This window comes from Misgurnus anguillicaudatus, chromosome 23 (genome assembly GCF_027580225.2).
Source record: "Misgurnus anguillicaudatus chromosome 23, ASM2758022v2, whole genome shotgun sequence".
NCBI classification, from domain to species: Eukaryota; Metazoa; Chordata; class Actinopteri; order Cypriniformes; family Cobitidae; genus Misgurnus; species Misgurnus anguillicaudatus.
The window spans coordinates 4,816,169-4,828,435 of NC_073359.2; the positions used below are offsets into that span (position 1 = coordinate 4,816,169).

The 12,267-nt window shown below is 34.3% G+C and overlaps 2 protein-coding genes across 1 annotated transcript in view; both read right to left on the reverse strand.

Annotated features, from left to right (window-relative positions):
- The window catches only part of LOC141349208 (uncharacterized), a 53,171-nt gene that overhangs the window by 38,315 nt on the left and 2,589 nt on the right, over positions 1-12,267 (reverse strand).
- Positions 1-12,267, reverse strand: part of LOC129454148 (sialoadhesin-like) — a 104,737-nt gene that overhangs the window by 5,925 nt on the left and 86,545 nt on the right. The window contains exons 4-6 of the mRNA XM_073861513.1: positions 4,037-4,246; positions 3,583-3,900; positions 3,183-3,392 (exon numbers count right to left, since the gene is read on the reverse strand). Of these exons, the coding sequence (XP_073717614.1) occupies positions 3,183-3,392; positions 3,583-3,900; positions 4,037-4,246 (738 nt within the window). The remainder of the gene's footprint in view (positions 1-3,182; positions 3,393-3,582; positions 3,901-4,036; positions 4,247-12,267) is intronic.

Genomic DNA, 12,267 nt, shown 5'->3' on the forward strand with positions numbered 1-12,267 from the left:
AAGGTTGTAAGACAGAACAAACACACAGGTGAATGTGCAGTTACCCATGAGGACGACGGCAGATTGATTTTTCATTTAATAACAAAACAAAACTGTACTGATTTACCAACATATGAGAATTTTACCCACAGCCTCAGATGTATGAGAGAGTGGTGTGAGAAAGAAAACATAACAAGTGTATCCACTCCCCGGCTGGGGTGTGGCCTGGATAAAGTGGATTTCCACAAAGTCAAAGTGCTGGAAATCCTGACAGAAGTGTTCAGGGACCTGAACATCACAATTACTGTTTATTCATTATAACCTGGGTAGCTACATATTATATTGACCTTTGAATTTCTTAAGTTTCTTATATAATCTTACATTTCAATGTTTCCTTTTGAACCTAATTTTTAAGTTTCTTATACAATTTTACAGCATTAATTTTACATTTCAATTTTTTTGAATTTATGATTGTTATTTGAGTATTAGCCAATAGGCATAAGTGTATTTTTTCCACAGGGATGAAGCTATATGGAGATTGGAAGGTTCTGTGGGCACTAGGGGTTATAGCTGCAATAATAATCACCATAATATTTGGCATAAGCAATGGAGGTAATCAGAAAATTGACAAAAGGTCCAAAACAACACCACAAGATTCATGTGTACAGAGATATGGGGGAATTGAATTGAATTACACAAAAAATTTAACGACGTCATACACCTTTGATTTATGCAGTATGATAGACTGTGGAGGCAATAGTAATGTCTATAGTGGTGTCCATCTGAGTATTTGTGGCCATACTGGTCACTTGTGGATGTTGTTGTATCCCCTGTCTCAGATCCCTGTGTAACAGGCTGATAGTGTCTGCAATAGAGAAAAAAGAAAATCCACCCCCATACAGCATGCCCCTATTAGGCCTACAGAACCTAGAGAATGATGAAGGAGAAAATGTGTGACCTCTTTCAGAGGTCAAGAGAGGGAATTGTGGGATTTTAATGTCATATGTTTTATTAATATTGTATTTAGAAGTGTTTTCAATAATCATTATAGTATGCTGAAGTAAAAGATTGTTTGTGTTTGTCTGAGAGAGTGGAAAGTTACTGAGAGGCCTCTGTGAGCCTCTGTGTTTTCAAAAGTTTCAAGGTCGTGGTTGGATTAGTGAGGAATTTGCAGCTGGGAACGGTCGAGATAAAGAGCGAGGCTTAAAGAAGAAAAGCAGACAGATAACCATGTATTAACTAATGTTTTAATATTCACAGGATAAAATATGCAAAATATTTCTTACTTAATCAGTATTAATCATTGAATAATTGATGTAATAAATATAAAATGTTGTCTTTGATAAATGTGTATTAACCAATGAAATGAAGGTTGTATACAGAATAACCTAATGGAGACATGGCAGCTTAACCTTGAAGAACAGAACCTCCTGTGTTTGTTCTTTGTGTGTGTATTCTTCCCTAACAGATGTTTTTTTAATAATGATTAAAGTGTTTGCTTAGAAGTAGTATTGCAGTAAAAGATTTAATATGTGTTTATCTATCTAAAGAAGTTAATGTGTGCCTTATTCATATAACCAATTTTACGAATAATGAAATGATGTCATGATATTGAAATGTGTTTTACATAATAATCACTTTCATTTTACAGCTTATGTTTTTTATGAATAAATGAATGTTTTATTAATGATTTGGTTTTAAGAAAGCATTATTATATTCTATGTGAAGTCAATCATATGTGAAGTGGAGGAGTACTGGGGAGGAAGTTACGGGCTGCATGGCCCTCAGGGATGAGCGGAGAAAAGTTTGTTTTTTCTTTGCTGTGTGTGTGTCTATCTTCTGCAGGCTAAAATTGGGTGGTGATGGAGTCAGATGTACGAGGGGAACGGCCTTTGTGGGTGGAGATTCTAAGAAGAAAGATCGACGTCACATATTTTATAAATATGCATGTTACTTTTTGAGGTCGTTCATTGCTTGAGATGACCCAGCGCTGTAAAACTTTTTCATATCTGATCAATAAATAACTTAATTTTAATACCGTGTCTTTCCTCTAATTATGAACATGCAATGGACCCTTAAAGTCCAACAGTGATGATGTCATAGCTGAAAATAAACCAATCAGCATCAAGGACTGAAACTATCTATTTTATCATTTACACTGTGACAAGTGAAAAGTTGGATCAACTTAAAGCTGCAGTCGGCAAGATTTTTTTGATCATATTCATATTCATTAAAAAAAAAACACGCTTCTACCTCCACATAGAGCCTGTTATTTGGTTAGCAAAAATCCACCGCTCTCGGTTCATCTGGTCCAATCAGCGCAGGGGTGTGTAAAATCTACCTGTCAATCACAGTTCCTGCACACGCCACAGATCCCCCCTCCCCCCCTGCGTGTGTTACATTAGGCTTGTTTGACTCCATGAAGCACCACAAGAACCGACAGTCAAATGACGCGAAAGTACCGCGAAAACGATGAGAGAAATCAGACAGTCTAATTTCGTCTCGCTCTCGCGGTACTTTGACGTCATCTGGCTGTCGGTTCTTGTGGCGCTGCTTGAAATTGAACAAGTCTAATATCACATGCATCCACCTTATATTGAACGCAGCGGGATGATGGAGAGAACATTCACTAACAAACTCCCTATTCCTCGGTTAACAACCAGAGCTAGGAGAACAACCAATGAAAAGAAAACAACCAAGGAAAAGAAGAAAATGAAGATAGAAAACGACCGTGCCGGAAATAAAACTAGGATCAATATCGGACCAGCATTTGAAAGGTGGAGGGATCTATGAGCTTTAAAAGGCAGAGCTTGCCATACCGGTATTTCTTCTTGACAGGTAATTGTGCTTTATCAACCATTTATTGTATTTATGAGTGTTACGTAAGTAATCTAAGTATGCTTAAACACGCACTGATGAGGACGAGCTTGATATGAGGTTGCTAGGTGGTAGTGTGGGAGGGGCATAAAAATTGAAAACATTCAAAATCATCTCAATCCTCCAGAGTTTCCGACTGTAGCTTTAAAGAGTTACTTCAGTTGGTAACTAAAACTACTTAAAATTTCACTTGAATTTCACAATAAGAAACAACTTAATGTTATAGGTATTACCAACAGAAGTTATTTTTTTAAGTTGATCCAACTGTGTATTTTTTACAGTGTAACAGTAAAGTCAGATGTATGATGGATGAGATGTTGTGTTACCTCTTACAGTACAGGAATACTCTTGTAGCTCCTCACTGTTGATTGAGTCCAGGTACAGCTTGTTTAATAATCTCAATCCATCTGTTACCTGTTGTCCATTCTTATACCAGATGTAAGTATATTTCCTATCCAGAGGGCATTTGGTTGAACAGCTTAATATCACTTTTTCTCCATCTATCACAGGGTCTGGACTGCTTCTCACCCGTGTATCTGAGATTTCATAAAACAGAGTTCACATAAACTAATTTTCCAAGTTGGGCCTCATATTTTTGATTTAGCTCAATTGATAAAGAATTAACTAAACCTCAAATCAGTCATGTTAATTTCAGACTCCTACTCGAGCTATAATGCTTCACTATAATGAGTGCTGCACTACAGAGAGTTTATTATGAGCAGTTACCTGTAACAGTAAGATAGACTCCAGGAGAACCAGAAACTACATCTGATGTGTTAGTGATGACCCTGAACTGATATCTTCCAGTGTCACTCATGCTGGCATTTTTTATTCTCAGTGTGTTTCCCAGATACTCCACACGACCAGAAAACTGAGGATCCTCAAGCAGATCCAAATGACTGTCTTCCAAATGCCAGTATGTTTTCTCTACTGTATATCCAGTGGGATGTGAGTATGAAGAGTGAATATTTACTGTTGATCCCACTAAAGCACAAACTTCTGTAGAGGTGTAATTCACACCCCAACAGCTACTGTTAGAAAGACCTGAAAGAGTCACAAAATACTGCTGTAACATTCAGAATCAATTACAAACACACTCATACTGTATATGAATCAACAAGAAAACTGCAAAGTTTGTTCTTCCATTTTAATTTAAATATTTTATAAATGTCAGACTCACACAAAGATGAAGAGGGTGATGAAAAAGACACAGAGCAGAAATAACTGTCGGTGTTTCCTCTGGATGACACAAATATGCTTTGGCCAATTTTTAAATATTGTCCATTCTTGAACCAGCGGTATCTGTTTTCAGATATTAAAGGGCAGGAGGAATCACAGCTCAGTTTTACTCGCAGTCCTCTAGGTCCAGGATTCATCTTCACCTGTAAAACTAAATAATGAAAATCTTACATTAGATGAGAAATGAAAAGAGTTTTACTGGACTGATGAGAATATAAATGTACCTGTGACTGTTAGATTGACTGTGACTGAGCTGAGATGTTTAACTCCATCCTTCATAATGAACATGAGCTGATATTCTCTATGAGGGGCCGTACAAGCCAAAATTCATTCTGGCACTCTCACTCACATACATTCTCCTTTCACACACATACATCCTCCTTTCACACACATACATCCTTCTTTCACTTACATACATTCTCCTTTCACGTACATACATTTCTACCCTCTCACCCACATGTATTCTCCTTTTACACACATACATTCTTCTTTCACACACATACATTCTCCTTTCACATACATACATTTCTACACTCTCACACACATACATTCTGCTTTCATACGCATACATTCTCCTTTCACACACAAACATTCTCCTTTCACATACATACATACATTTCTCTTTCTCTCACACACATACATTCTCCTTTCACATACATATATTTTTACTCTCACACACGTACATTCTTCTTTCGCATTCATATATTTCTACTCTCTCACACACATACATTCTCCTTTCACATACACACATTTCTACTCTCTTACATACATACATTCTCCTTTCACATACATATATTTTACTCTCTGTCACATATATACATTCTCCTTTCACATACATACATTTCTACTCTTACACACATACATTCTCCATTTACATACATACATACATACATTTCTACTTTTTCACACACATACATTCTCTGTTCATGTACATATATTTTTACTCTCTCTCACATACACAAATTCTTCTTTTACATACATATATATATTTGTACTCTCACACACATACATTCTCCTTACACATGGTTTTCCTGTTGGTATCCATTATTTCCTCTTTTAGCAGGAAGTCACTCTTAGACCAGGAAATACATGTGCAAGACTTGATCAGCTCTTCCTCACAACTTAACCATGATGCTATTCAAAGTCATCCTGCTTTCTTTTAAAGTACACTTTTGGTAAAAATTTGCAATAATCATGACATCAGACGTGCTGGAATGTACTGAACAAATAAAAATGATAGCAGATGATTATTATTTAAGGCATGATAGGCTGGCATAGAGAACTTTGTGATCATGCAGACTGTTGGGACTAAATCGTAAAAATAAAGAAAAGGTAATTTGGGAAAATAATTGTCAAATACAAATATAATAGCAACAGAAAAGGTAACTAATGAATATTGATGATGGGCCATTCAAAAATAATGCACACTCGAGTTGGTATTGCTTTGCGCTACGTGGCCGATACACCATGAGAGGTGCATTATTTCTAATGGTGAGTACACTGTAAAAAATACACAGTATGTTTATCAAACCAAAACATATTTTTATGTTACATTATCTAATAAATTCAGATTGAAATTGTTTAACTAATTTTTTTAAGTTATGTTAACTTTTTAAAGCCAAAACTTAAAATAGTATGATGAATTGACTTGCAAATTGTTTACACTTGAGTTTGGAGTAATGGGAACAATGGGAACAAGTTGGCCTATTAATATTTCTATACTTTTTTTCTGGTATTTATGTATAATTTGTTCTAGTTTTATATTATCAGAAGTTTAGCAAAAACAAAACTGAGCAAGCAGGCAATCATTGTTAGTTTACTGCTTTATTCATTCTTTCCAATTAATTTATTTTGCTATCACACATACCTGTACTGTATATGCTTTATTTGTTAAAAATTAAATAAATCTTATTACAGTTAAACTTGGTGTATAGTGATATGGAATGTAATGCTGCCCACAGACCTGGAACTACTCTAATACACACCCGTAAAATGTTTCTCAACCAAATAAGCATTTAACAGTCCCATGATTTAAACTGTTATATAATACTATTATATAAACATTTACAAAATAAATAATAAATAATCCAACATAAAGCCAACAGAAGATATGTGACCCATGCTGGCAAAATTAGTCTGCAAGAGCTAATTTTCAAAAATGAGCTATTTATATTTTGACATTCTCTATGTATAATTTGTTGGAATCTGACAAAAAATGACAGAGCTACACCTGTTTTAAGTTGACAGAGTTAGCATAGTCAATTTTTTGAAAAATCGAGTTTCTTGAAAAATCGAATATAAAATCGCTGGTAAAACTTACAGATTTAGCACACACAAAGTGAAAAACAATATAGGAAGAATATGGGCCCTATTTTAACGATCTAAGCGCATTGTCTAAAGCGCACAGCGCAACGTCTAAATGGGCGTGTCCGAATCCACTTTTGCTAATTTAAAGACGGGAAAAATGGTTTGTGCGCCGAGCGCATGGTCGAAAAGGGTTGGTCCTATTGTAATGGGAGTATTTTGGGCGTAACGTGCAGTAAACCAATGAGAGTCTTAGCTCTCATCCCCTTTAAAAGCAAGTTGGGCTGGCGCTATGTCTAATCCCTATTTAGATGACGAACTTTGTAAACTGAAAAACTAAGCGGAGGAAGACGATCCCCGGTTTAAGATTAATGTTAAATAATTGTGTTGTTTTTCACTTGTATTGAAATTGTTATTTTTTTTATTAAAACCTTTAAAACCCGTTTTCTTTTAGTCATGGAAGTAAAAAGCAGGCTTGTAATTGCTTTAAATGTATGGCTATCCAATATCATCAAAACATAATTTACAAGTATGTAAGATAAGGTTTGTACTCTAAAAATACTTTATTTGTAACAAACAGGAGATAGAGAATTTACAAACGGCTCTCCTCACGTTTCAGCACTTTGGACAGCGTTTTTTTTAGCTAAGAGTTTTTTTAAGCATTACTTAAAAATGTTTCTCATCTCAACATTTCCGCAGGTACAGAGTCATCATATACAATAAATCCGTGAGGTAGCATTAAAAAAAACATTTAAAAACAGATGCATATGTTCAAAGCAAAGCATTTATTTACTTACCAGGCTGCAGGCGAAGCAGCTCTTTGCGCCTTTTAACGTCTCATAATTAGTCCTCATTTATGTCCAAGAGACTCAATAATAATCTTTTACATTCAATCCTTTAATCTTTCATATTTAAAAGCATTTTTGTGATGCTGCGCATTCATGTACTTTGTGATAAGCAAGCGTTTTCCTCCCGTTTATAAGCGCATATTACTAATGCGCTCTTTAAATAACATAAAACACATTGCGCCATTGACTTTAGACTTTAGAGCAGGTTTTTGTTGGTCAATGGTGTAGTCTATTTTAGTTGCCTCAAAATAGCAACGCGTCAACAATGCGCCTGAACACACCTCATTTACAGACCAGAACGCCCATGGGCGCAAAAGGGGGCGCAAATGCATTTGCTATTTAAACAACGCGGCGCTAAACGTGAAAATTAGGTTGGAAACTAGCGAAAGACACTTGCGCCGGGTGTAAAATAGAGCCCTATGTTAAACTTTGTTTTTCTTTTGTTGTTTGATTGACATTGAGGCAACTTTAAGATGTAATGCAAGGATCTATGTAATGTTACACATCAGATATTTTTCCCAAAAGTTAACCAAACATTCACTTAAGAATAACAAATTATAGGTCCTACCTGCATGAATTCTTGTCTAAACAGATATTTTTACAATTGACTTAGAGCATTGAGATCGCTAGACGAGGGCTTAATGTACTTATTTATATGAAAATCTCAATTTTGACCAAAATCGGCACTTATACTTTCATTTGCATCCAGCCCAGTCTCCTGAAAATGCGTATAAATAGCACGAAGTGTAAAATTCGTGCAATACATACGCCAAATTCCACATTGGCGTGCATATGATACGCAAGTCCTTCCCATTCACTTAAACGGGGCATCTTTTTTTGTCGTTTTATTTATTGGTTTCTCAATTTTTTTGCTATTATTTTACCATTTTCGCTTGGGTTTACGGTTAGAACAACTTTTTGTTATATAAAAATGACATCCTAACCCAAACCCCAACTCTAACCCCAACTCCAAGCGACCATGGCTTAAATATGGACAAAACATTGAGAAACCTGTATATTAAATAACCTCATTAAGCAAATCTAAAATCTAACCCTAAACCCAAGCGAAAATATTTTAAAAAACAGAAAAAAATTGAGAAACCAATAAATAAAACGACAAAAAAAGATGCCCCGTTTAAGTGAATGGGAAGGACTTGCGTATCATATGCACGCCAAAGTGGAATTTGGCGTATGTATTGCACGAGTTTTACACTTCGTGCTATTTATACGCATCCTCAGGAGACAATGCGTCTTCATTACACAGTACACAGTTTTTATATTTTTTGCCTTAATTGATATTTTATTATAATTTAATATATATATTTTTAAATGTATCTACATTGTTATCGACTTTTTATTTTATTTGTACTTTATTGTTTAGTTTAGTTTTTAATTTAGTTTTAATTTAATAATTTAATTTTGTGTTAGTTCGGTTTTTAATGTCGAGTTATTAATTTTATATTTCAACTTTTCAGTTCCACTTTACCAAACAAGCTTATTGCAAAAGCATTTCGCATTTCTAATTTTCGTTAGTTTAGTTTATCAAAAATACTAAGACCTGTATTTTATTTGAATGCAGTTACTAAAGTTCCTAGATAAGCATTGTACAATTAATATAAACTTGCCACGGTATATTTGATTCTTAATAAAGATAAAACAATCCAATGCGAAAAACGGATGGGGTCTCACCTTTTTAAGTTGTGGCAACATTGGTTTTTGGTCAAATAAAAGTAACTTTTATCATTTTTCCAAGTGAAAAGTCCAGTGTCCAATATCGCAACCCATATCCATAGTAAATATTTTGCAAAGCAATGTAACTAGTAAAACAACTGCCCATTTCATTGTTAACGCGCGAGGTCGTGCTCCTGCAAGATACATTTGTATATTTATCTAGCGCATTCTTTAGTAAAGCCAAACTTACCAATGCATTAAGTAAAGTTTCTGAAACAGAATCAGAATAGCTCAAATTATTTTTGATGAAAACTGGCACTTTTATTTTATTAAATTATGAAAGTAGACATATAGTCAGAATCATGCCTTGACTGTTAAAACCTGTTGAAATAGTACCTTTTACTGTTGAACCACATACAATGCTAAAAAGTTGACGTATGAACAAATACTAATATAAACATGTATACAGAATTTTTAAATACATTTTAAATATATAAGATTTTTCCAATAAAACTTTGTTTTATTATATAATTAAGCCATGAATAATTCGCTTTATTTCGGGATTTTAGTCATAAACTTTATATTTAATCATAAAGCCCTACATTTCTAATGAAATTACTATGATTTAATGCCAATCTGTATGTGATAATATTGACCACGAGACATGCACTATCACTGCCATTTTGTGCATTCAGTTCGCGCAGTACAAGCACGCGCAAGTGATGCAGTATGTGCACAGAAAGCTGTTACTGTACCCAGTTAACAAATATGGCTCCGAAATTATTCAGATAAATACACCTTAACCTTTTAAGACCTTTTAAGACCATACGTGTACATCACTTTTTTGTTGTTTGCACCATAATACTTAATTCTGTGTAACAGGCAGAGGCGTCATGCCCATTCAAACTGTTGCATGCAACCTCAAAATCAAAGGAGTGTCCATTAATCTGCTACTTGTCTTTTAATCTGTTTAATATGCAAAATATTATTAAGTCTGTGCTACATCCTTGTCACTGTTTAGAGATTTTTGCCATTTTGATAGTGTTTTGATTATGTTACATTATTCTGGCGGTGCTGGATTTTGCTATCTGAGGAATTAAAACGTGTAAGAAACGCTCACAACATTTCCAAATCCCAGTACGGTAATGTACAGTTAACCTCCTATGTGTAGAAAATGTATAGTTTAAAATGTGACTGTCTCAAAGTTAGAGATTTCTAGATTCATCTTGGTACAATGCCAAAGCTTGCCAGAGTTCACGGGAGCGCGGAATCACACATGCTTACATATGCAGGTAAAATTTAATGCAATAATCCGTTCCCTCTAATAATTTTATCTAAACATTTTTTAATCATTATTGAGCATTAAACTCTATCACGTGGCTATAGCTTATGTAATTTTCGTTGTTTATATACTTTATGGATTTAAAATGACATTCATTTAATATGATAATGCAGTTGTTGTGCAAAATGCATAAATGACACAATTAAACAAGTCATTAAACAAAACGTAAATAAACAAAACATGCCGTTTCAGATGTAATTATGGTGCCAATAGCCTTTTTAATTATTCCGATTGAATAGTATTTGATATAAAAGTTAGTCAACACTTTAATTTAGGAGGTTTTTGCATGAAGGCAGGGGGGCTCACATTGTTAGAAATGTAAGGGCCATGGAAAAGACTGAAAGCTCTATAATATTTCGTTTGATGTCTGTGTATGCACAAATTTCTGTGAGCTGTGCACACTGTGCCCCCTTAAAAAAATTGGTGCATGACGCCCCTGGTAACTGGAACCTGTTGTACACAAACGTGGACAATTAAACGGCTTCATTATCAAAGACAAATATTTGGTTATTATATTAATTGGTTCTTCCTTATACCCCAGCTGTAAGAAATCTAAGGGGGGGGGGACAAATCAAAGCTCGGGTCTTAGGGGGTTAAGTTGTTTAAAAATGACCGCAGTCAATATTTCAATAAAAAAACATGTGTATGTAGTCATAAACCAGGATATTTGAGGAGCTTTTGAGGTGTTTGTCTTCCTGCAATAAGCTTAATTTTTTTAAACTTAGTTATATTTATATATTTGTGCAACTCTTAATAATCTTTTAATCTTATTTTTTTAGCTGATGTTAAATACATAAAATATTAATTTGAACTGAATAGTTATCACAGTTTTAAAAACTTAAATATATAAGTGTGACATTCTCAAATTATATTGATTATATAATATTGAATATTATTAAAAAATATTAAGGATATCCATTAGAAATAATCTGTTAGTTAAATACTTATTTTATACACCTAAATAATATATGTACATTTTACATAAAATATGTTTAATTTTAATAGTTATTTATTTTGTTTTAGTTGTTTAGTTGAAGTATATTAGTTATTTTTAATTATTTGGTGTGTGCGTGCTTGCGTGTGTGTGTCAGGGACGAAAGACAACATACATAGCCTATATAGTGGAAAAAACTGTATTTATTTAATTTATTAATTTATTTATATTAAAGTAATCCCTATACGTGAAACTAACAAAGTCACAAAACAACGCTAGTAAACACTCAAAATGTACAAACGCAAAACGTGACTAACAAACAGAGATAAGGGGCAGACTGACATAAAAAGAAAACGAATTAATATTTAAAAAATGAATTATCAATGGCATACAAGACTAATAATTTTAAACTTTTTACATTTGTATTTGATTAAATCAGTATTAAAACACACTGTTTTTAAAAATTATCATTGAATTATCTCTCTAACTCTCATTAAATAAATGCTTATGTGTATGACTCAGCCTTAGAAAATAAATATTATAACGTCGGGATGAGATTCGTTTTTTACATTAACATTATTAACTCTTATGCTACCTCTGAAGATGCCTGAGGCATGAAGAATCGTAAAACGATAAATTGATTGCTGTAAGCTCTAACATTGCGGGAATTGCTCTCCTTATGCATCTCCAGCACCAGCAGACTCGCTGACAAATAGTGCAGTTGGCTTTATACTGTACTATTTTCCACCGACAATTTCCAGCCTGCATTTGACTTCTCCCAGCTCTGAAACTTTCGGACGTGGACGCGAGCTGCCTCCAGCTTCGGCCTCCGCGAGCTGCTTCCAGCTTCGTCATCCGCGAGTTTTCTCCAGCCTCCGCAATGATTTAAAACCGGATGAGCTATTTAATTCTCAAATACTGGATGATTCTGTATTTTAAAGGATGGGCGACAGCCCTGCTGATGGAATAATTGTGCCAACGGAGATGTATGTACGCAGTGCATGACCATTAATAAAGTGCAAAGCCTTTATTAGTTTTTAAATAAAAGTCCTTTCAAAATAAAAGCCGCTCGT